The sequence below is a fragment of the Anomalospiza imberbis genome, chromosome 4 (assembly GCF_031753505.1).
Source record: "Anomalospiza imberbis isolate Cuckoo-Finch-1a 21T00152 chromosome 4, ASM3175350v1, whole genome shotgun sequence".
Classification (NCBI taxonomy): Eukaryota; Metazoa; Chordata; class Aves; order Passeriformes; family Viduidae; genus Anomalospiza; species Anomalospiza imberbis.
The window spans coordinates 18,154,794-18,179,288 of NC_089684.1; the positions used below are offsets into that span (position 1 = coordinate 18,154,794).

General features: G+C 42.9%; 2 protein-coding genes across 2 annotated transcripts; one reads left to right on the forward strand and one right to left on the reverse strand.

Moving 5' to 3' along the window:
• Nucleotides 1-2,625: 2,625 nt before the first annotated feature.
• Nucleotides 2,626-6,595, reverse strand: LEPROTL1 (leptin receptor overlapping transcript like 1). Its single transcript, XM_068187346.1, has 4 exons — nt 6,497-6,595; nt 6,199-6,274; nt 4,805-4,991; nt 2,626-3,769 (listed from the first exon to the last, which is right to left on the reverse strand). Exons 1-4 carry the CDS (start codon nt 6,510-6,512, stop codon nt 3,653-3,655), a joined length of 396 nt encoding a protein of 131 aa, XP_068043447.1. The 5' UTR covers nt 6,513-6,595; the 3' UTR covers nt 2,626-3,652.
• A 100-nt stretch (nt 6,596-6,695) lies between these two features.
• Nucleotides 6,696-16,771, forward strand: SARAF (store-operated calcium entry associated regulatory factor). Its single transcript, XM_068187342.1, has 6 exons — nt 6,696-6,849; nt 7,533-7,708; nt 8,959-9,349; nt 12,353-12,461; nt 13,973-14,091; nt 14,589-16,771. Exons 1-6 carry the CDS (start codon nt 6,774-6,776, stop codon nt 14,612-14,614), a joined length of 897 nt encoding a protein of 298 aa, XP_068043443.1. The 5' UTR covers nt 6,696-6,773; the 3' UTR covers nt 14,615-16,771.
• The last annotated feature ends 7,724 nt before the right edge of the window (nt 16,772-24,495 follow it).

Consider the following 24,495-nt stretch of genomic DNA (forward strand, 5'->3'; position numbering starts at 1 on the left):
CCGGGCCGGTGCGCTGTGCTTGCCCCGGGGCCCCACCGCTTCCCACCGCGGCGGGCATGAGGCGTGACAGGGCCAGCGCGGGTTCTGCACCCGGGCAGCCCTGGCGGTGTGTATACACTGGGGAACGAGAGGCTGGGGAGCAGTGCTGCAGGAAGGGAGCTGGGGGTCCTGGTCCATGGCAATTGAATGTGATCATTGTGCCCTGGCAGCCAGGAGGGCCAACCCTGCCCTGGGGACATCAGGTACAGCCAGACAAGGGAGGGGATTGTCCTGCTCTGCTCTGCACTGGGGTGGCCTCACCTTGAGTGCTGGGGGCAGTTCTGGGTGCCACAACATAAGAAAGACACTGAGCTGTCAGAGTGCCCCAAGAACGGTGACGGGCTTTGAGACGAAGCTTTATGAAGAGCGCTGGAGGCCACTTGGTTTGTTCAGCCTGGAGGAGAGAGGGAGACCTCACTGTGGTCTTGGAACATGCTCGAGAGGAAGAGGAGGAGCAAGTACCGACCTCTTCACTCTGGTGACAAGTGACAGGAGTCAAGGAAATGGAATGGAGCTCAGTCAAAGGTCTAGGCTACATATCAGGAAAAGGTTCTTCACCCAGAGGGTGGTGAGGCACTGGAACAGCTCCCCAGGGAAGGGGTCATGGCACCAAGCCTGAAGGAACTCAAGAATGTTTTGGACAAAGCTCTCAAGCACCGGGTGTGACTCTGGGGATCATCCTGCACAGGGACTGGGGCTGGACTCAGTCATCCTGATAGGTCTCTTTCAGCCCAGCATATTCAATGAATTCTACTGATTTAAAATCCTTTCATGAAAAAGCTCTGCAGATGTAGCACCTTAGTTATTGCCAAATAACTCCACTCCCAATGTTTTGACCAAAGTGAGTGTGTCTGTGGAGAGGGAAAGGGTGACTGATCATCCCAAAAGGATTTTCCACCAACTCCTATTACTTTCTTCTGCTAAAAGACTGGCATCAGTCATCAGTTTTCAATTTTCAGAAATGTCACGATTACAAATATCACAAAGTCTGTGTGTTTTTTTAAAATAAAAATTGCAGAGTTATAAATACATCAGAAGGTTAAGGTGGCCATTACTTTGTATAACACCACCAACATATCAGGATTTGGCTTTCAAACAGAAACTGAAGGAAACACTGCAATGTGAGATATGACCAACAAAGTCAGCTCAGTGCAACTTCGACACTGGAGCCTCTCTTTATAAAGCAGTCCCAGGTAAAAACCACAAATACTCACTCTGAAGGACTAGTGAGCAGTCTGGTGTCATCTCTTCCACCGGAGTAACAACCACATTAAATAAAGGAAAAAGAACAATTAATACTTTAAACAAAATACTCTTTTTATTAGAGTATTTTTGATTAAACGTACAGAACTCAAGATTGCTATTTAAAATTTGTATCGCTCAAAGTTTTTCCCTCTAGAAGGATAGTAACACAATCTCAGTGCATATTATATGGAAGGATCATACCTCTCAAGTGTCCTGCTCACAAATCAGAGCAATACTGCATGTACTTGGTGTGCAAGCAAGGAAAGAATGCTGTAATGCAATTAACAAACAAAAAATGCACCACCAATACATAAGAGTCAGCTCCATGGCCAGTGATCCAGAGAGTAGCATCACATGGCTTCAGGGATGAAGGAGAAAACCGTTCCTGACCATGAAAAAGTAATAGGTAACAGATCATATGTGTACAAGTCCTAGAGATTCCTCCTCCATAAGGACTGCAGAGGATTGTGACTTTAGCCACTGGTTTGGAAGATTTTTTGAAGCGCCCATTGTACTGGGGGCACGGGCGCAAAAATCTTGCTGAAAAAAGGGAAAGAAACACGTGATCCTACAGCCCTTGTGCAGCTCCAAACGCCACCAATGCAGGCAGCCTAGTGAAGCACTTGCTTATGCTTGAAACACATCTGCTCTGGAGCCTTGGCACCTCCTTGTTCCTCCGTTGCACACACAGGACATTAACAAAGCAGTGTATGGAGGTACCTACACCCCAGCTGCCAGTATCAGTTCCTGGAGCACACCCCATTACTATCAGACGTTGTATATTCATATACATTTGTGAACATATATGTATATATGCAAACTTTATACTTCATTTGCATCCATGCACAAATACTACAGCCAAGACCTGCAGTTCTCTGCCTTTTCATACTGTTGAGCAAAACCTAAGCTTTCAATTACACATAGTTAAGTTTCACAGACTTGTTTTTAAAGATTTGAAAAATACAGTTTAGAAGTAAGTTTGGTCATCACTGCACGTGGTACAGGCAAACCTGGTTAAGCGGTACTCATCAACTGTGATGGAATGTCCAGTGGCAGATTTCTTCAAATGAGAAATCCGGACAATTGAGAGGTATGCAGAAAACTTGTCTTAAATACTTGAAGCTACATGTGCAATGTTACAGAACACAAGCTACAGTTACAGACATAACAATAAATCTTATTAACCAACAGTGCATAAGAACTTAAAAACAGTCAGTGAAATCAGTTCAGCCAGTGACTTCCAAAAAAGTCGTGCTTCAGCTGCATTGAGGGGGGAAGAAAAGAAAAATAAGGGGGGCAGGAAAACTCATTCTTAGACAATTTTAACACAAAGTCTTAATCTACATTTTAAAAGCTGGTTTATTATATATTTATATATATATATGCTATGTATAAAATAAATTAAAAAGGGGGAGGAGCAAATAGCTTTGTATATGCTTCAAATTAACACAGACCAGTAGTTCCATAAATGAACATTTTACCATCTTTGCGGTAAAAAGTTGACGTAAAAGTTCAAAACCATACAATGCTTATAAATAGAAAGAGTTCAAAAGATACTTTTTTTAAAAAATGGAATTTAAACATAATTTTCACTTCCCCTACAATACACTTCAGTTTTATGTCAGCATCAATACACTTACAGAGTATTTGAATGTCACATCCACAGAATCAGTAACAAAGCAGGTAAAAGAGCTAGTGGTGTTAAAATTTAGGACTTTTCTCCCAAATAACTCTACCTGCTCCTCAGCCTTCTCCTGAAATGAAGGCTATCAACATTCATCACCCAGTTTGAGGTATGGGCAGAAGAAAATCTGCAACCGGCACTCTCCAACCCACCTTGCCTCTGCTAAAATATAGCAACAATCTATTGATCTGGTAATTGGCAATGGTGGTGGACAATCTTTTACTTCCATTCAGCTTGTATATAATTTAATCCTGGTATTAAAAAAAAAAAAGAAATGAAACATAGTATTAATGCTTAACTTAAAAAACAAACAAACAAAAAACCCACCAACAAAGAAAAACCCCACCAAAAACCCCCCAACTTTAAATCTTTGAAACTATGTTTAAATGTTGTTCCTGGTTTAAAGCTTCACATAAAACATTGGACAGAAGGATGACAATTTTAAACCAAGAGAGCACCTAAAAACATACCATAGGTAAAAATGAAATCAATCATCCCTCCACTTCATAAAAACGTAGAAACTCTGTCAGCAACAGTAGTACACTCAGAACAAACAACGTCAAAAGGAGCATCTAGAATATTCAAGAGGCTTGCTACGCTACTTCTCTTTATTGCCCATTCTCTCATTTGTATGGATGGCCACTGCATGACAAGATGCCTGTGGATAGTTCTCTTATCTTCCTTTCACCACTGCTGCCAGCTGAAGTCGTCATTGCTGCCAAAGACCAAGAAAAATCCTAGGATGGTGGCAAAGATGACTGTATTCCCAGTGAGAACGAGTGCACATGCACCCCAGTAAATCTGTGAACAGGGGGAATTCAGTTAGACACATTTGGAGCTGAACACTAACAAGACAATAGGTAACATCTTACTGTCCCATTTTCGACAAAGTTCAGTAACACTGAACCATGATGCACGAGGCAATATTTCATTATTTGTTGTTACACCAAGCAAGCTGGGTTTACCCAAAATTACTTGACAAATTCACAGCCAGCCAAGCAGCACAGCAAGTTTCTTCTAGTTGTACTCAAAGCATTGGCTAGCAGGCAGAACTGGTTTGGTATGCAAAATAAGGCTAGACGACAGCATCAAACACATCTGCAGCCCAGCTATGCTGTAAGACTTTTTAAAACAGGTATTTAAGGTCTTCAAAATGCCAGCAGATATCCCAGTAACAAAAGAGGAGGTGGATGTTTTCACAGGAGAGTAAGTGGATTACTTAGAGGGTGTGAGGCATTCCAACTGCCCTTCTGAGCTGTTCTTGCCTAAAGACATTTATGAAAGTGCACTCCATGTTTTTTGACTTGGTAGTGTTTTCTGACATTCACACAAACAAAGTGAACTTTTAAAGTATTTTAGTGAAAAGCTGTATACGGGGAAATATGTAATGAGAACTTGGAAGTTTAAGAAAATTATACCAATATCACTTACAATATCATTTACAGTGAGCATAAAAATGCTTTTTTTTTGTTTGTTTATTCATGCTGCTTTAGCCCAGCTATTCCACAAATTGTTTTTGAAGTATTCTTTACACTTCTATATTTGGTTACTTCCTTGTTAAGTTTTCACAGTGTTTTCTGTCTCATCTTCTCTGCATTGCATTATTAGGCTTTATTCCATGACCAAGTGAAGCAATTGGCAATCACAATGTTCTGCCACGCTCCCATTTCTGTATTGATTTTTCTTGCCAAAAAAATTATCTTATTCTGGTTCCAAAAGTACATAATTGTAAGAGTTATTTAGTGCATGAAAGCTTTACCTTCAATAAACAAACAAACACAAAGAACAAAGTTTTTTGGGAAAAAAAAGGCAATCACAGGTTGAAATACTACTAACCAGTTCTGCTCTTGCAAACACTATGGGCAGCCCAAATGCTGAGACCACAATGCCTGTTGTAAGGAATATGGCCAGCTCCTTGCAGGCATTACTTGTAGCATCCGTGTCATCTACCAATCTTCTTGCTATGCAGTACGGGATAGGAGAAAGGATGTAAAAAAACAGAACAAACAGTGGCCAGTACTGGCTGAAATAGAAAGGACAAGAAAGGTTTTAGTTAACTGGGTTTACTTCCTGCTTCTCCAAAAATCAATGCAAGGCATTTTCCCCATCAGCATTCCCATTTAGGAAAGACAGACAAGCCCAGAGAAGGCAAATCCTTTGCCTTGGAATGAGCTGACCTTAATCCAACAGACCATGTGCATGACTGGCTTCGGCTGACCTCAATGGCAGCGGAGGTCACTAACAGGATATTCACAAAGCAAGATTTCACTAAGCAAGCCTAAATCTAATGCCACCTCACAAGGTGAGCTTAACTCCAAGTTTATCCTGCCAGCTGTACTTAAGAGATACCCTTGCAGCACCCCAGACTAGATTTCTCAGGCACACAAACACAGGTGCACATTGCTTCAACAAAACTTTACTGCATTGTTTGAAGGGCAGCTCCTTCCCAAGGGTTTGTGTCTCTAGCACTGGTTTCATAACAAAAGAAAGCTGGCCTAGGAATTCTAGTCATATATGTAGAAACTGCAATTCACAACCAATATCAGGTCTATCACCAGGATACTTGGTATTTATTCAACAGTGAATAAGTCAATTTAAAATCTTTTCTGTAAAGTCAGCATTCACTTGCAAAGAGTCAAAGCCATAGGCCTTACTGCCTGAGCACTTGGTCTGCTACTTTGTATCTCCTGAAAACCAAGAGATAGGAATCGATGTCAGGAAAGTACAGATGGCAGCTGCAATCACTCGAGATGCTGTACTACAAGTGTGGGACACAGCCAAGGATCACCTGAGAGTCACCGACAGCCCAGCTACCCCTAGGCAGCCACAGAAAATGCCAGTCCTTCCCTGGATAACGCACACTTGCTGCCCAACTCGGGAGACGCTGCTGTCTGATGGTCAGCCACAGCGGGACACCAGGCCAGACAGGGCAATGCATCCTTTCGGGGTCTGCAGCCAGGCCTGGTAATTGAACTTTTGCTGCATTACTCTTTAGGATTACTTAAATCCTTGACGGTCTTTCCTTTTATTCCCACCCCAATCTTTTGAAGCAAAAGCCAAAAAAGCCCAACCAACCAAAAAAAAAAAAAAACAAAAAACAAACAAACAAAAACCTGAGGCCCCTCCTACACAGAGATAACTTATCAATCCACCATTACGGAAGAGGGACTGCTCTAAAGTTAGAGCCACACAAAAAAGAAGTAGAAGAACAGAAAGAGAGTGCACGGTACTTGTATTGGGGCAGGGCGCATCCGAGCATCAAGAACATCAGTCCGACCGCTCCCCCAAAGGACAGGCTGATCAGCGCTACAACGAGAACAAACCCAAGCAAAATGAAGGCGGCAACGCACCGCGCAAACACCGACCTCAGCAAACCAACGCGGGGCTCCGCGCAGCCCCGGCCGCCCGGCGAAGCGGAGACGCGCGGAGACGCGCGGGGTCCCGCGGCGGCTCCCGGCCCCTCCCGCCCGAGGGCCCACCCGCGCCCGCCGGTACCGGTTCCGGCGCCCCGCCCCGCCCCGCGCGCACCTTTGATTCCCGCCATGGCGCCGCCTATCCCGCCAGCCGCGCGGCACCGGAGAGGCGCGCGCCAGGAGCCGGAAATGCCGCGCGGAAGCGGAAGCCGCTCCGGGCCGGCCCCGTGACGCTCGTACGTGGCGCGCGCGCAGGGCCCGCGGCGGCAGCCCCGCCCCCTCGCCTCCCATTGGCCCCACGGCACCTTGGGGGCGGGGCTTCCCCCCGGGCCCCGCGCGTTCCGGCGCGGGCGCCGCCCCCGGGGCAGACGGTGACAGCTCCCGGGGCTGCCATGGCGGGCTTCGCTCCGCGCCTGCTCCTCCTGCTCTGCGCCGCCGCGGGGCCCGCGCTGGGCTGGGACCGACCGGGTGAGACCCGCGGGGATAAGGGGGGCTCAGCACGGCCTCAGCCGCCCCTGCCGCCTCTCCGGGCGCGTTGGCGATTCCTCGCGGCCCGGCACTGCACCGTGCTGCCGGTTCAGCGGCGGCTGGCACGGGGAAAGAAGGGCTTGTGCCGGGGTCTGCGCCAGGAAAGTGTCTGGGTTTGGGCTCCCTCTAAACCGGCTTGTATGGGAGCAGTGATCCCGCGCCGCGGTCAGTGGTGGCTGTCTGCCTGCGAGGAGTAGCCCAGAGCCGCCTTGGAAGGAAATGGAGAGCTCTGCCCTGTTTCCTTCTCTCTGGGAGTCTGCTGCTTCCTAGAGCTTCGTCTCGTAAACGTGCAGGCTTACTGCTTCAGCCTCTGTATCGCCAGCCTTCTCCCGAGAGGAGGCCCTTGTAGCCGAGAGGAGTGCTCCTGCACAAGCGCTGACAAGCAGCAGGAAGAAGTTTTTCACGGGAAGAGTGATCAGATACCGGAATCGGCTGCGCAGGATGGTGGTGGAGTCACCGTCCCTGGCGGTGTTTAGGGAAAAGCTAGGCGTGGCACTCTGTGCCGTGGTCTGGTTTACATGATAGGGTTCTTTGAGGTTCTCTTCACCGAGGTTGGGCTCGGTGATCACAGAGGTCTTTCCCAGCCGAATGGATTCTGTGATTCTTTGTGCTGCCTGTTTCAGGGAAGGTTCTGCTGCGGGACGTTCAGACGCTCACTCTCCACAGAGGGCAGTACACAACATCCAGGCGGACAGCTTCGGTCCCTCAGCTGCAGTGCACAGGAGGCTCTGCGGGGTGTTCCCGAGTCCCTGAGGTTGTTCAGTGTTACAACAAAGGATGGGATGGCTATGATATACAGGTAACTATTTAAAACTTGTTAAACTGTTTATGAAATCACTTTCCCCCAAGTTGGTAAGTTCTGAAGGAGCAAAGAGGAGCGCTAGGTTGTCAGTTCAGATGCTTTTTGTTAGATGAACTCTTGTGCTAAAACTTAACCTAAATAATTTTAGGTTTGGATTTTCCAGAACTACTATAGTTATATGTTTGGTATATCTTTGAAGGAGCTCATATAAAAGCATGACCTTTGTTGATAAAACGGTTTAGACCTTTGTTAGATAAAATGGTGCTGGAGTTTATAAAATCAAACTCTTGCAAACCCCAGAGGATACTTTTGAATTATTATTGCTGTGTGAATCTACCTTTTTTTTTTTTTTAGCGTGGATAGGGCTTCTTAATATTTTATTCACTTCAGCTCTACCTTTTAAAAACTAAATTTCCGACTTGCCTGACATTCACTTGCACCTTAGGATGTGAGTGCTAGTCAGTAAAGTCTTGACTTTTAGCTGTTAAAGAGGCTGCTGTCAATAGATAACCAGGAATCAAGGCTGAAAGTAATTGCTAAAACTGATACAGTATTGTGAAAGAACAGTCAAATATTAATTGGCAGTTGGTACTGCTGTACTGGATTACTAATTTAGAGACTACTGCTTTCTTATTTCCTCTCCAAAATGCATGCCATGTGCCATTAGAGATCCCTGTGTTTGGGTACCTCAAGGGAATGTGAGCCTGAGGATCCACCTGTGTTCAACCAGAGAATTCCCAATATAATTGTTAAGTGTTGTATATGGATGCCTAATGATGTCTGTCCCAGTTTCTTTTGATTTCTGCACAGACACAAATGGACACAATGGTGCACTGGATCTCAGGCTCAGGTGTTATGTTTTTGTAGCTGCCATTGGGTTTGCACAGGACAGGCATTTATTACCTAACTGTTGCACAGGGTACAGCACATTTTTAGAAGTATTGCTATATCTCAGGAAGGGATATTTGAAAAAGTGTTCAGGGAAGAAAAAACTAAATCTTCCAGAGTTGTAATTCTTCAGTGTTCTGAAAGATGAGATCTTTTTTAAGTTTTAGGATTTAAAGTACATTTAAACATCAAATTCCTACTCCTTTTCAAAATAGGAGCACACGGAGATTTCCTGCCTATGGCCTGTAGATGATTTGTTAGCAATTACTGCTTTATTTCAGGGCGTACGTGGGGAAGCAGATGGGTGTTTTCATCTTTGGGACAGTATGTTTTACTTTGTATTGTGCCTATTTTTTCAGTGGCAGTGCAAAGCAGACCTGGAAAATGCCTACCGTTTTGGACAAATGGAAGTGAGCTGTGAAGGCTACGATTACCCAGATGATCCTTACATACTGAGAGGTTCCTGTAGTTTGCTGTTCAAGCTAGAGCTGACTGCAGAAGGTGAAAGGAAAATGAAGAACTCTGGAAGCTTTGGCTCTAGCTATTACCAGTCAAGGAAAGATTATTCTGATTCTGGTTCTGGAGCAATTGTTGTAATTGTTCTTCTCGTTCTTGCTTTTGGAGTATACAAGTTCTTCCTCAGCAACCAGCAGTCTCACCAGAGTTCTGGGGGCAGTGATGGCTTCTCTCAGCCCTTCTGGCAGAGTCAGCAGGCACCTCCTCCTCCTGGTTTTAAATCCACCTTCACAGGTAGGGCTCTGAGCCATTTACAGTATTGAAAAGAGTAAGCAGGATTGTCCTGTTTTATCTGTGGTAAGGGAAGGTGAGATAGAGTTAAAACCACAGCATTTGCAGGCAACTGCCGAATTGGCTGCAGGGCCTGCGGCCAGCTTTGTATTCTGCTCTTTGTTCAAAAGAGGAAATAATGGTTTGGCTTTCCACAGGCTTTCAGGGCAGGCTGCCCTTTGAACCTTTGAAAAGCTACCTCCCCATGCTCTGCAAGCATTCTTTTAATCACCTGTGAAATAGCAGGATTGTGACAGGGAGAATAATTGTCATAGGTAATCTGGAAAAGAGAATGTTCTTACACAGCCAGAAACAAACCCATGCCAAAGGAGCACTCTGAAACTGTACAGAACAGCCTTTCAGCCCTGATTTCATCCACAAGGCAGTTGATGGAGTTGAGTATCATGTACCAGTCCTCTGTTTAACAGGGCTTCAATGTAGTCCCAGCAGCTGAAAGATTTGGTTCCCAGAGCAGAGAACAGTGTCTATGAACTGTCATTAGAGGGTACAGCATCTGAATCTCATGTGGGGCCTTTCATCTGAAGTTGAAAATTACAAAAGAAATGACAAGGCTGCTCATGGGAAAAGAGGCATTTTTTCTTTTCCCAGAGAACTGGTGACTTCTGTCGTAAAATAAGTGATCTTCCTTAGGCCATTGTAGTGTCTCAGGGAAATAAACATTACTCATCTGGTGTCTGACTAACTCATTTAACCCTGAAAACATGCAAGCTGCTCACAGTGCTGGAACTTAAATTACATTCTCACAAGTTACATAATTTTTTTTTTTTTTTTTTTTTGTTAATAGAGAAGGGGTTTTGGCAAGAAACTATGTAGCAAGGATTAGGTTTATTAGTTGAAAGTTTATATTTTAATAATGCTTATTAATGCTTTCTCCGAGTTTTGTTCAAATGGCTTGGCCAACAGAGGGTGCAGTATAATTCTTTTGGATACCCTTATACAGGGCGTGCACAGCAGAAACTTTCAGCTGTACCTGCACCAGAAAATTAAAAGGAATCTGCTTCTGTTGGCTTTGCAAATTGTTTTGCATGTAGTTACATCAGACTGTCAGTCTGTGCTGTGTGGGCATCAGTGGCCCTGTGCGGGCATGGCACTGGCTGTACTGTGGTGGTCAGCAGGAGCCCTGGCCATGACACACAGCTCTGTCCCACTGGGCACAGGAGAAACAATGAAGGGTTATTTTAATTTTTTTTCTGTTCAGTTCCGTGTCAGTTAATTGCCCCAATGCATTTTTCTTTGCAGGAGTCAAAAATCTAGCAAGGACAGGGCCTTGAGAATGTTTTCTTGAGGATTGCTGAAAAGTGAGACATTTAAAATACACATTAGAGGCCATGTAATGCTTAGCTTGTGATGTTTTTAATAAGGCATGTCAATGATTTGTCTTTAGATTTCAGGCAAAGTAAGGAAGAAAAGTGAAATGTGGAGCCAGATTAAAAATAATAAGTGTTAGGCTACTTCATACATTCAGTGTCTGCCTTACATTGTGGGAACAGAGCAAATGCACATCTCTGAATATGTATGTCCATGTGTTCCAGGAATGTATTAGTCTTTGGAAACCTAGACAGTAATGAAAAGCAATGTTGTTCACATATTGCTGTTAATATTTAATTTGCCTCATTTTAAATCCCCTTAACATGCAGAATGTGTCCTGTGGAACTTGTTTAGCTAGACTATCTTAACTAAATTCTGCTTTCTCTCAATTCTTTGACATGATTCTTAATGTTTACTCTAGATATTTAAGAAAAAATTACTCAGTTTTCTGAGTCAGTGTTCAGTAATGGTGCTTTTGAACAAATGGTTCATCTCTGATTAACATTGTTTTTGCAGCAAATTAAGTAATTTTTTTTGTTGTTCCAAATCAGCATAATTTAATGGTATATCATCCCAATGAGAGTTTATATTTCTCCCCACACGTTCAAAATGAAATTCAACATCAAATCCAGTCTAGACTGAAACTGATTATTTTATTATTGTTTTATCTTCTATGACTTCAAACAACCCATATCAGTTTGAAGGCAAACCAGGCCCTCTAATTTTTACCTATGTCATCTCTGGCACACTTGTTCAGGTGGGCATGTTTCAGGGAGACCCTAAGGCTATTTTCAGTCTTTTTTATACTTCCTTAAGTGTTAAGCCTGTAGTTGAGCTTATTCTTACATCCATTTCTGCTAGACCAGAAAATTATTCTACTTTGGGTTTGTATTTTCTCTTTTTCTTTCTAAATGGAAAACATTCATTCTGCCTCAGAACCTCATGTTAACTGCAGGTCACATGTCCAAAAATTTGTGACTCTCCTTCCCCCACAACCTACTTGATATGCTTGCAGTTTCATCAAGGTATTTGTCAAGCTTGGCGACTCATGCGTAATGAAAACTTTGCAATGTGGTTGCAGTTAGCTTGGCTTTTGATAACAAGTTCCAGACTAGGATTACCAGGAACAATACCAGTAATGTTAGCGTTACACTGAGCCACTGTGACTCCAACAGTGCAGCTGTGCTCAGTGAGATTAGGAGCTCTGTGTCCTTGTAGTTTGCTCACTCTGCAGTGTTACCTACTTGATTTGTGTTTCTGCAACTTCTTCTGCCTGCTCGGTGACCTTCAGCAGATTATTCTTTCTTAGTTTCCTTTTCTATTTTTAATCTAACTTGTCTGTTTATAGATCAGCAGGCAGGGACTCCTTCCATGTTTTGCAAACGTCAGGGTTGTGAGATGAAGTGGAAGCAGATTTTTAACATAAAACTCCTTGTAGTAGTGTTGGTTTATGTGGGGTGTTCTGCTTTCTGAAACGTGAGGCCTTTCAAGTTAAGCTTGATTGAAAATCTGCTGAAATCAGGAGCAGTTTGTTGTCTAATTTTCCATTACCTTTAACAAGAGAGAATTTTGTTGCAACAGCTGGCCTGAGGATTAATCTGTTACTAACTTATGCTTCCTATTTTCATTTTGTTTAAGATGACAACAGCTTTGGAACTCATTCTCATCATGGAACCAGTTCAGGACCAGGATTTTGGACTGGATTAGGAGCAGGAGGCTTGCTAGGCTACTTGGCAGGCAGTCACAGGTAAAATATGCATACTATCAGATTTTAAGCATTTAAGCTTTCAGGGCATATGCCGTATACTATATTGATATTGTTTTTAAGATTTCAGACCTGTGTAATTCAAATTATAAAATCCTACCACTAGAAGAATTTTGAGCAGCTGTTTGTAGCTCCAGGACCACAGACATTTCAAACATGTTTCTGAGGCAGAATTAGAAATACTGAGGTACTTCATTCTGCTTCCCCTGACCTGGCATGATGGCCTGCAAATTTAAATTGAGCATTTAAACAATTTGTCTGCAGAATGCCTTAAAACACACATAGTCATATTAAGCATATAATCATCTGTATATGGATCTCTTGTATCATCTTTCCTAAAATAAGTCTGGATGGCCATATTTGGTATAGGCTTTTAGACATTTAGAGTGCATCATTTTTAGATTAACAGTTTAAAGGCAGCAGTTGCTGCCATTTTAGGTTTCACTGGAGAAAATATGAGATTCCTGCAGAGCATCTTCAGAGCCTAAGCAGTTTTCTCTATTTATCAAATGACTTGTTTATGTATCAAGTCTATTCCTGTAGAAGTGTAGCAGATTAGAGAATAAGATATATGGACAGGAGTGTACGCTAAGCATCTGCCTTGTAAAGTTGTGGGCTATTTTTAATAATAGAAGCCTTATATTAATTCTGCTAAGAATTTTTCTAAGGTATAATGTGTTAAAGTTTTTATTGACCTGGTATTTCTTAAGGCTTAAATACATGGCTTTTCTGTTGAGGCATTCTATTTATGTAGTATCTACATACAGGTTAGTTCCCTGATTTCTATACACACCCCCATTTCAGTAGGCACAAATTATTGTTCAAGATTAGAGATCTAACTGAGTAAGTCCAAATACATAAACAAGCTTCCTAACCTGGGCTTCTTTTTGTTTAAAACAGTCTTTGGTCCACTATTACTCAATTTGGTTTCTTAGGCTATTGAAATTATGTGCTGCAAAATGCTGGTGCCAGGAAGTGTGAGAGAGCTGTTTGTAAATTTCAACAACAGGAAATTCCATATCCATGGAAGCAAGTAATTTTAAGTGAGTGAGTCAAAGACCATGATATGTTAGTGTTACTGATATGACCTTTTCAAAAGAGTTAACAAAAGGATGTTTTCTCTTGCCAAACGTGGCTGGGATGTAGGTGATGCCAAAATGCATTTAAACTTCAGATGTCAAACTTCTTTCTTGTCTGATGGAATTTAAGGTCAAAACTTCAGAAAGAAAAATCTTCTCATTTGCAATTGTTAGAATTCCTTATTTTGAATAATAAAGCTTAATTTCCATTTGAAAGTCTACATATTATGATATCACAGCACTGGATGTCCTTGCTCTCAGTGTGTTAACTACATTAAATAGGAATATTTCCAGCTTTGAAATAAGTGCTTACAGTTTTCCCTTGGAGGTGCAGTTCTCTTGTTTGGAATGGTATCTTCTTAATTTTTCTGAAGGCCACTAATGAAGCCTTCCTTCCACTGTGTTTCATGCCAGAGCGCAGCCACGTTCCCCTTACCACAGTATGTGGACAGATCCCACAGCTGTACCTCCTATGCATGGGCATTCAAGGAATTCCACAGAAGGCAGCAGTTCAGGAACAAGAACTGCTACTGGTAAGGCAAAACACCTTTTTATTTCCTGAAGTTCAAGAGGCTTTGACCTATCAAAAACATGCAGATGTTATTTGCAGTTCAACAAGCATCCTTGTTTTATTTTACCAGTTAGTGTAGATGGCATGTAATAATGTCCTTTCCTTCCATTCCCTATGGAAGTAGGGCATGAAATTCCCCACAGGCCTGTGGTAGGCATGGCACCATCAGTATCGGGCTTGTCTTCACTGGCAAAGTGCATTAGTTTAAGGCTTTTGCTTCTGATGAGCACTACATGTACTCTTCTCTAGCAAACGTGCACAGACACGTTCTCTTTAGAATGCAGGTTGTCTAATCTGCAAGAACAGAATAATTTCCAGGCCAGTCAGCCTACAGTTGCTTGCTGTTCTGCTTCATGTGAATATATTTACCTCGTCTCCCTTGCTGCCTTCAGCCTTTTTAGAACTAGAGAGTTCAGTGGTGGAGCTGACTTGTTTTTTTTGTGGTTTTTTTTTTTCCAGGCTTTGGGGGCACAAAGCGAAGATGAAATCCTTACATTATTTCATCAGAGCGATTAAAAGAAATCCTGTTGTGTACTTGTACTTCTTTTAATAGTAGTATACTTCAGAAGTGGATATGAGGTATGAAGGATTAGTCAAAGAATTCCTCACTTTCTCTGTGGACTCTCACTGCTGTTTAGGGTATCACAGGTGTCATCCACTAAGGGAGCATCCACTATTTCAAATCAGCAGCATCTCCTACAGCAAAAACTCATCCAAGTTAAGAAGGATGATGTTACAATGACCGTGTATCTGTCTGTACTTGAGGCATTATGGCAATGATACCCTTACTAGATTTTCAAAGCATGGATCTTACTACTGTGTTCTGGGCTTCATTTCATTTGGTCCAGAATTCCTGATAATCTTTTCCTCTTTACTGGTAGTCCAGCATCTACCTGATACGTAAGGAGTGCTGTTCTTTGAAACTGCTTTTGTTTGCCTTTGCAGAATTAATGTGAACTTTACTGTTAGTGCAGTCAGCTACTCAGATAAGTGTTGGAGTTCTTCCTCAGTGGACAAGAGCAAAATTATGTATAAAGAGATTAACATTAGTATGTTAGTATCTGTGCTATGTGACTGTTGGAGCAAAATTGTGCAGATTCATGGATTCTCCATGTTACAGAGTTTATCCAAGGTGACTGTGCAAACCTGGGGGACTTTGTCTATAAGTTATTGGGGGTAAATAAATAAATCTGGAAATCTGAACCTTTTTCTGGAAGACTGAGGTAATTTAAATTCAGGTGATTACAGATGTTTTGCCTGCATTGAGGCCACAGATTTTCCTTTTAATGGTGGATGTTGGCAATGCTGTGAAAACTTATAATGTGAATGGTCTATCCTGCTAGATAACCTGTCCAGGGCACAGTAAACCAAAGGTGCTCATTGCAAAAGGGAAGGGAATGTTCTTAATGCAAAGATGATAGAATCTCTGGGACACAGCAGGCCTTGATACTAAGCTAATAAAGGAAATTGGATATCTAACAGGTTGTAAATTTCCCCAAATGTGCTTTTTAAAAAAACAAAGTGCTGTTGAAGAGTGGGAAGCAGAGAGGCCTTTCTTTGTTCTGATATTCTGGGGCCTCTGTGAAGTGTCATACAGTTCTTGGTTGACTTCTCTCCTGGAAGAGGCATTGCTGGATAAAAAGCAGAGAAATTTCTCAGGATTGTGTGGAGAGGGGAAGAGTGAAGAATGGGCTGCTTGATCACCAGCTCTTCTCCAGAGCACATCCTAACAGAGTGTAGAAGTGTTTGTGTGGGCACAGCTTGTGTACACTGGCAGCAGCCAGAGAAGCATTGTCTTTCAGCCTTGTGAAGATAGTATGTCTGGGAATTGATACCAGCTATTACAGCAAAAGCAAAGCACTGTTCTGCTGATTCAGGTTGCAGCTCCTCAAGGAGATGAAGTAGGTCTGGTTAGTCTAAGAAAGTGACTTCAGCATAACTCAGGGAAAAGCAGCCCATGTCCATTTGTGAGTATAGAAGGAATTAGTTCATATGTTAACACCCAAGTTTGGTGTATGACTTAAGCAACCAAAAGAGAGAAAATCGAAAAAGAAAAGAAAAAAATATACAAGCAAACCAAACCAGCAAATCCCAGAAATCTTTATGAAGTCAACAGCCAAAAAAAGTGCTTCATGAAAAAGTTCTTGTACTAAAAGTGTTATCAATTTCATGTGATACTTTCAAAATAACTTGACGGTGAAATGGTGGTTTGCTTCTCACAGCTACCTGAGAGCTGGGGGAAAATAACTGCATTAATAGTCTACACTCTGAACCTAAAAGGGGAAATGACAAAGACCCTGCTGATGGCCTCCTAGAAAGCTCTACCTTTTATGAGAAGAAGTCCATGGTAAATCTCTTACCTTTATAACAAAGTGTAGCAGAAGAATATATTTTAAATACAGAGTTCTTACCTATTTCTAAGTGTATTCAGGTTAAGCTTGTCACAGTCAATATTTGCTTTGCCAACTAATTGCATAACAATGAAACTGGATTTTTTTCTAACTGGGTAGTTGGAAGCTGAAGTTTGCTGTTAAATTACAGTATGGTATGAAATGTTTTAGACAATGTTTTCATTTGTATTTATGTATTTATAGTTTCTGCATGAAATGTGCAAAATAAATCTGATACATTAATCTACTATAGCTTCTGAATCTGTTTGGATATGTTTGCCCTTCCCTCTGATAAAGGAATAAAATGAGTGAACAAGGAGTATTTTTGTCTTTAAATCACTGTCTTGAGGCCTGCAGGTATGGCATTGTTTGTTTTCTCAGAGTTCTCTGTCTCATCATCCACTTCCTGGGTAAATAATATCATCCTTTACTCTCAGATGCAAAGTGGGTAAGCTGTATGTTGTTTCAATAAAATAAAACAATACTGGCAATAGTTATTGTATTGATTATGTATGTTTTCAGTAACAAAATACTGAATCCTATAAGGAATTGAAGGCTTTCTTGTAGATCAGGGCTTGGGATCTGAGTCTGCAGAAAAGCTGTTATGTCAGCATGTTCCTCGTTTTACAAGGTGGCGAGCTGAACCCTTCAAAAGAATTTATGATCACTGCTGCTGTTCCTGGTTGTGGAGAGAGCAGAATTCTACACAGGGATAGTCTAAGCTGATGTATTGCCTTCTTACACAGAGGATATGTCACTGCTGAACAGAGACATGGTCTACACAGAGTTCAACATCTTGGCAGTTGTAAACTGGGGTTAAACGGGGGCCTGCAAATTCTGCTATCAGTGTTTCCTTCACCAAATGCTGCTGATGCTCCTGAATGAAAGGAACTTGTGGAACGCAGTGTAGAGCTCATACTTTTGAGACCTTGAGTTTCCTTCCTGAGCATCAGATCTGGAAGGTCCTAGTCTCCCATCTGCTCCTGGGCAGGGTTCTGGCAGCATCTTCACAGCAGCTTCATAGTTGTAAGGCATATGTAAATGCTCAAACTGCTAAATGCTGTTGTAGATAGTTGCAATTCTGTGGTATCTGGGACCAGAACTGCTTGTACTCTGACAACGCTTACATCCTCACACAAAGCTAAAACTCATTACAGAAATGAAACTCCTGGTTTTACAGCTGACTTCCCATGAAGCATGTGATGGAAAAAAAAAAAAGATGGGCAGAGATAAGCTTGATAAGCTTTCTCCATGCTGCTCTGTCTTGTGACTCAGCTGCCAGGTCAGATCTTGGCTAGTTCTGTGGAGTGTCATGCTGTGCACCTTGCTCTTTTCCCTGAATGCCATGTGGGTGTTTGACTTAGCACCAAGGCAAGACAGTAGGTTGCTGGTTTGAAAAATAAAATTTGTCTATGGTCATCACTTTATATCATTAAGTTCCAAAAAGGGAATTAAGCCAGGTAGTATGATTTCCAGCACTAGGAGTTGTTGAACAGAGAAATTACTGAAGTAAAGTAGGAAGTAATAACTACCTGCCTGCACAGCTGTCTAAAAGCTGAAAATGCAGCATTGGCACAGACTGTTGTCCACTTAGCACCAATTAAAAGTGATGTATTTTTTCTTCCTTACTAAAACAAATCTGTATTTTAATATTTTCAGAATCCCTATCAACCAGTGATTGCGGTACAGAAGTAGCCCAGCTGCCTGTGAACTAAGGCATATGAGCAAATCCACAAAAACATTAAAATCTCACAGCAATGCTGTCAGGATCTGTGGTATTTAAATGCTCCTGAGATTGTAGAAAGTCTCTGTCTTTCAGCCCCACTGCCAAAGAAGGAGTTGTAATTTGTCTGTGCTGGTTTTCAAGGTTGTTTATTTCTTCTTATCTACAGTAGTTTTTCTCTGACCTGCAGCAGGTCTGTCTTGCACTGCAGTGTGCGGGGCTCTGCCCCTCAGTGGGATGTTACAAACATTATATACTAAAAACTATGTGTGGTATATTTACAATAATGTGCCAATACCTATCACCCATGTTGAACAGTGTGTCCCCTGCCTAAACCAATAGAAAAATGCCAACACCACAGTGAAACATGGAGGGCATGAAAAAGAAGAAAAAGGACAAGGCACGCCCAATTTTCCTCCATCTTGCCTCCTTTGAACCCCTTACCTAGAATCCTAAAATTCTACTTTTGCACCTGTGCCACACTAATTATTACTTATATCAAACACTTAGAGCTTGTAATTCATCCTGTAAGATTGAAAACTCTTTTCCATGGACAGAGATCAGAGACAGTGTCTCTCGGGGCTCTGTACAGGGGGGTTCCTGACCCCCTGCCAGGGTCCCAGACCTTCCAGGGCAGCCACAGGGATGCTCTGGATTCCCACACAATGCAATCTGTACCAGCAGACAATACTGTTGTGTCCTGTTGTGTCTATTGAAACATAATGTCAGGTCCCTCGCTCTCCTTTCATACCTACTGGGGCAGCTTGGGGTTGAGTGCTGTGTGGGAGCGGCTCCTTATCACTCAGCATATTTTGCTGAGGCCTTCCTCTACAGCCAGTCCTTTTGCTTTCCTAATATTGTGTGTAGCTGCAGTAGTCTTCACTTTCTGACACCTCTTTTTCTATTGCAGCTGTGATTTGCCAATGCTAATGAAAATAATCAGCAGACTCCCTTTCTGTGACCTGTATATCTTATCTCCTGCTGTCTTCCATCTTGTGGTTCCCTCTGTCCAGCTGGGGGTCGATGTTTCTTTAGCAAGGAAAGGCCGAGCAGTTGTAGAAAGTGCATTGAGCTGGGAATGGATGGAGTGGATAGAGATGAAGTCAAGGGAGCCAACTGTCAGGCTGTGAATTGACCTTTGTGGGCAGTATGTCTGTGGAAAGACATTTTTTTTAGCTTTCTGTCAGAAAAGCATTTTTGTCAAAGGTGCAGTATGGCAGCTGGGGATTTGAGCTGGTGAATTGGCAGCAAAGAGAAGACCTGAAAACATTCTCTCCATCCTAACTTAGGAAAGACTAAGACTTGTAGCACCAGGAAGCTGGCCAAGGATGTGCTAGCTCAGCCACTCCACAGTCATGCCATTGCAGATCCTGTAGGAAGATGTATGTTTAAAGATACCAGGTGCTTCTAAAATGCCAAGCAGAAGAAAGGTGACTTGGCCCTGCATCCATGTTTCTTTCCTTCTGCAGTGTGACTTAAAATGAACAGAGAAGGCCAAATGTGGAAAGAGAGCAAGCAACTATGACAAAGGGTAGCAAGTAGGCCAAAGCAAAGCTTGAAGGGGAAGTCTGTGTCCTAGTATGTCCTGCCTGTTCCCTCTTCTCACACAACAGCAGGAAGTAGTAGGCAGCTCTAATAGCTGTTATATCAGGATTATTTTACTGAGTTTTCCTGCATCCCTAAAGATAAGTCCTACAGGCAATTACCAGTAGTATGGATTGACACCTTTTGCTATCAGGGCCATCTGAGCCATTCCATAATTCAGACTTCAAAGTACCCACTGTGAAAATTGGAGGAGACAAATCACTGCCTGCTTAAAGACCAGAGTCTCTGAAGTACTGCATAAGGAACTTTTCCTCATTTCCTGCATTTGCACTTCCCTGGCATCAAAACTTATGCAGTCTTTGCTGTGCAACTTTATTTAGATGTCATTGTGCAGGATCCTCTGAGACTTGGCCTTGAGATCACAGCCCTGACATCATTGTTTCTGTAAGCTTTCTTCTCTATGCCTCCTGTGTCCTTGTAATCAGCATGTGGGGATGTCTTTATTGAGGCAGCACTGGAATTACCAGTAATCCAGAATACATTTTGCTGCTGCTGCCTAATGGGAGTTATTCATCTCCCAGTAAGCTCCTGTGGTCATTTTCATGTCATTTGGCAGCTGTAAACATATCACATCTGCTTAAATGGACAGACAACAATTACGGTTGGGGAGAAAAAAAGAGGAAAAAAAGTGCAATGAATGTAGATAAAATGTTGTGTTGGAACAATTTTGCAGAGCTAAGCTTCATCATGGGATTACTTTATCAACATTCTTCTCCAGGAGCTGGATGAGTACTTTATTGATGTGGATTTTAAAAATGCCTTCAGTGTCTTCTGCACTGCAAGAGTGGAAGACTTAGAACTGTAACAGGTTTGGTGTAACAAAGTCAGACCTGTTAAGGGCTCTTTGTAGTTTGACACACAGCTTGCAAAGAATTGGTAGCAGTAAAAAGGGAGGTTAGGTCAGCATAGAAATTCATGTGACTTTAGCATAGACAGAAACAAACTGATCTGTGCTGTTTCTGAAACCAAGGTAAAAACAAGCTCCAATCAGTCTGAAGCAGCTCAGAAGGTTGTTCATATCTTTGCTTTGAGCTGAGATCCTGTTCAGCATCTGCTGCTGACAACTACTGTCAGCACTGAAGTCCTCTTTCCCTTAGGTAGGCAAACCCTCTGTACTCATTCTGACTATTAGAAAATCAGCCAGGCCCCCTGGGTCATAGTGCAGTGTGATTCTGAATTGGCAGGCTTGGGTGGTTAATTCTACATTAACAGATGGAAGGATTTATTTCCTTTTTAACAAGGAGCTGGGGATCAGGCTGTAACTAAGTGAATGTGTATAGAGCTGAAACAGTGCAAAAGTAAGTGATGAGAGGAAGACCATACTTGACTCAGGTAGTCCAGTTTTACCTAAGATACTAATACAGTCCCTTTAGCCCAGCTGATGCAGCTGCTAAAGAGAAGTTAGTGTTTGGGCAGATACTGACTTTTAAATTGCAAAGCTGCTTTGGACGTAACTGAGAAACAGAACTTTCTGCAGCAGCTGAGAGAGAGAAACACAGTGTGAACCATCCTCCAAGGGCATTCAGCCTGAGAAGAGGAGGCGAGAACAGGAAGTCCCACACAGAAACCAGTGAGTGTTTCTAGCCTGAACCTGCTACCGAGGCATTTGTTCCTCTCCAGTCTTTGTTTGCTTAAGCACCTGAGAGGCCTCATGGAGCCATGAGTGCTACCACTTAGCCTCAGCTTGGCATATTTCCAAGCGAAGAGGCTGTGGGTGAGAAAAGACTGTTTGATGACCTTTGCACAGCATGTCAGGAGAGGCCCAGGAAGACAGCTGAACTACAGGAATTTGTCATGCCCTGGAATGACAAATAAGTTAAGGGCATGGAACAGTCAGCAGCAGAGACCTTTAGAAAGAGATGTAGAATGCCTTGGTGTAGCCAGTCAGCACACTGGAGGGTGTTCTTGTGCACAGTGGCTAGAGCAGGTGGAGCAGCTGCATCCCATGGTCTGCCTGTGGCTTATGAACACTGTCTTGGGTCAGCTGCTGGAGCAGTGTTGACCATTCTCTTGCTCTCCCTCCAAATGCAAGGCCTAACCATGCATTTTCACAATCTTCTCAGCTCAGAGATCACGTGCACCTTGAAACACAGGCAATCTGGTTTATGAAACTTTGTACCACAGCACATTCTAAAGGCCAAAACTAAAGGTGAAAAGGAAAAGATTGGGTGATTTTGCATAAAAACAATACATCAGCTACATGACTTCTTGCTGAAAAATCCCTAGAACTTGAATTCCAGAAGGAGAAGGTGTTAATGTTAATGGCCTCCATCAGAGTCAGGGTACTGGGATAGGCAGATCTTTCCTCCACGACAGTATGACAGCTCTTGCATCATTATCTATGAGGATAAGGATCTACATATCCTAGGCACAGCCTCCTAGCACAGAAAGGTAATGCCAACTGAAAAATGCTTTGCCCAGACTGGAAGAGGAAAAGGATGGATCATACTGGGCAGCATTTCACCCCCAGTAAGACACAATCCCCTTCCTGCAGTCCTCTAGACAAGAGACTGTGGGCAAGGATCAGTCTGCAAGGATGGATGGGAGGTGGGTTTTCTGGTTCCTTTCTTACCTTGTGGGGAGAGGTTTATTAGATTAAGATGAGCTGCAGATACTTGAAGGAAAAGAGTGAAAAGGGAGACATTACAAATGGTTTCTGTGTGTCAAAGGTGAAAGGCAGCTGTTAATGACAGCTTTTGTTTTGTTTGTTCAGGTTTTTTCTGGCTTCCCGTTAAGAAAAAAATGGGGACAATAGTAATTTTCTCTGCTTAAAGCACTATATTTTCCATATTTAAAGGAAATGTTAGGCCCTGCTTAAACCTGAACTTTAGCCAGTGTTTTACTGAGTGATGTGACTGCACCAGTGAAACCTCTCTTGAAACTGTGCTGCAACCCCCTAACTTACTCTGAGAACAGAAGGGCAGGAAACACCCCTGGGTGCTTTTTTGAGACAATAGGTGGGTGTCCTGCATGGTGCAGCTTTCCTAGCATGGAAAGCCACAGCATGGCCGAGTGTTGAGCATTTGAAAAAGCCCATACAATTGCAGGGGAGTGCACAGAGAGTGTGCTTGGGAACATGCTCATACACTTCACTGATTCTTAGGGATTATTTCAGGCTAGTGAAACGATGTTTCTGTTGACTGAACAATTACTGGAGGCGAAGTGGAAAAGTTTATATGTTTATTTAGGCAATGTTTTAAACTTTTCCCCTCAGAAGAGTTGCACTGGTTGCAAACAGCAAAGGTTGGAGAGCTGGGCTGGAGAGAATGCTGGAAGTTTTTAAAGTCTTTTTTTAGACTTATTGCATGATAAAGTACCCTTGCTACTGTACAGTCCTGAACTCATTTTCCAGTCCCTGGTACTGGAAAGGTACAGCTCTTCCAGAGAGTCAAACTCGGTGAAATATTGCCTGGTTGTCAGAGGGCGAGCTGGTGCTTGCAGGAGGTAGGAGAGAACAGGCAGCGGTTGCTGTTCCGGGAAAGATGAGCAAAGACTCGGTGAAGGAGGAAACAGAGGAATAAAGGGCTCAATTAAGAAAGGGATGAACATCCCACATGGGTTTGGCTGAGTGACACTTCAAAGCCAGTGGGCACAGGAAGCCTGGTGAGAAGCAGGAGCAAGAGGACCGTGGCTCAAATGCAGAGGTGTTTAGGAAAGTTAGGTGGGATTTCTGAACCTGAGGTGAATAAGACAGACTCTTCTCAGCAGGACTTAATGAGAGCGGACATGCAGCACAGAGTTTGACTTGCTGGGAACTAAGGGGAAACCAGGGGTCAGGACTGTGGCCAGCTGAGCACTACCACACAACCACATGTTCCTTCTAAAGGGGGCCTTCCTCCTCCCTTGCTCTTCCTCTTACCCAGCAATTATACTTTATATCTTCTTTCCTCCCCATGTAATCCCTGTTGTTGTCAATTAGCCAGTGGCAAAGTGCAGAGGGCTGTTGCTTAAGAAGCAGTTGCTCATCCAGGGAACTGCTGTAAAACACCAGGCACACCATTCCCTATCCTGTCATCACCCAAGACAAAAAATATGCATGTCCAAATCGAGATACACCAGTGTTCCCATACAAGAAAGGCTTTTAAAAACAGTTTTATGAGTTGTTGCAGCTGGACGTCTGTTTAGGCTGTGGCACTGTAATTCCAGGCACAACACTACCCTCCCCTTCTAAACAGTTACTCGGGCAACTTTCATTTTAGAAGCCAGGAATTGCTGCAGAGGATTAGGTGCTGTGTGCCTAGCCCTGACACCCAGCTGCACAGCTTTCAGCTGCAAACTTGAGGTCACGTTTTCCACAGCACTTGGTACCTACTGCCTCTCCCTTCCATGGACTGAAATCATGTGGTACCAACCACATAAATGGGAACTGTGTAGTCTGATGGCACAAAATTAACCGTTCAGAGCATCTTGAAACAAACAGGACTTGACAGGATGAGTTTTGTGCCAGGTTCGTGATTCAAGTCAGATGGCTGTGGTGGATTAGGTCTGGCAGTGGTAGCCTGAACACTGGGTTTACTGCTTAGTAAAACCCCAGCCACAGCAGTTGGAAACAGTCTTATGTTAGAATTTAAAGACATTTGAAAAAGGCTGTGTTAAAATAGGTACAAATATTAAGACTGATTGCTTGTAGAGAAATACCCTGTGAGTA

Bases quoted from the DNA above. Each gene is read 5' to 3' on its own strand.
- LEPROTL1 (XM_068187346.1), bottom strand. The intron at 4,992-6,198 runs GTACCGTGCACT...TTTCTATTTCAG, and splicing joins TGCGCCCTGCCCCAATACAA to CCAGTACTGGCCACTGTTTG. The intron at 3,770-4,804 runs GTTAGTAGTATT...CCCTGTTCACAG, and splicing joins TGTTTGCAAGAGCAGAACTG to ATTTACTGGGGTGCATGTGC.
- SARAF (XM_068187342.1), top strand. From the start codon at position 6,774: ATGGCGGGCTTCGCTCCGCGCCTGCTCCTCCTGCTCTGCGCCGCCGCG. The intron at 6,850-7,532 runs GTGAGACCCGCG...TGCCTGTTTCAG, and splicing joins GCTGGGCTGGGACCGACCGG to GGAAGGTTCTGCTGCGGGAC. The intron at 12,462-13,972 runs GTAAAATATGCA...GTTTCATGCCAG, and splicing joins TACTTGGCAGGCAGTCACAG to AGCGCAGCCACGTTCCCCTT.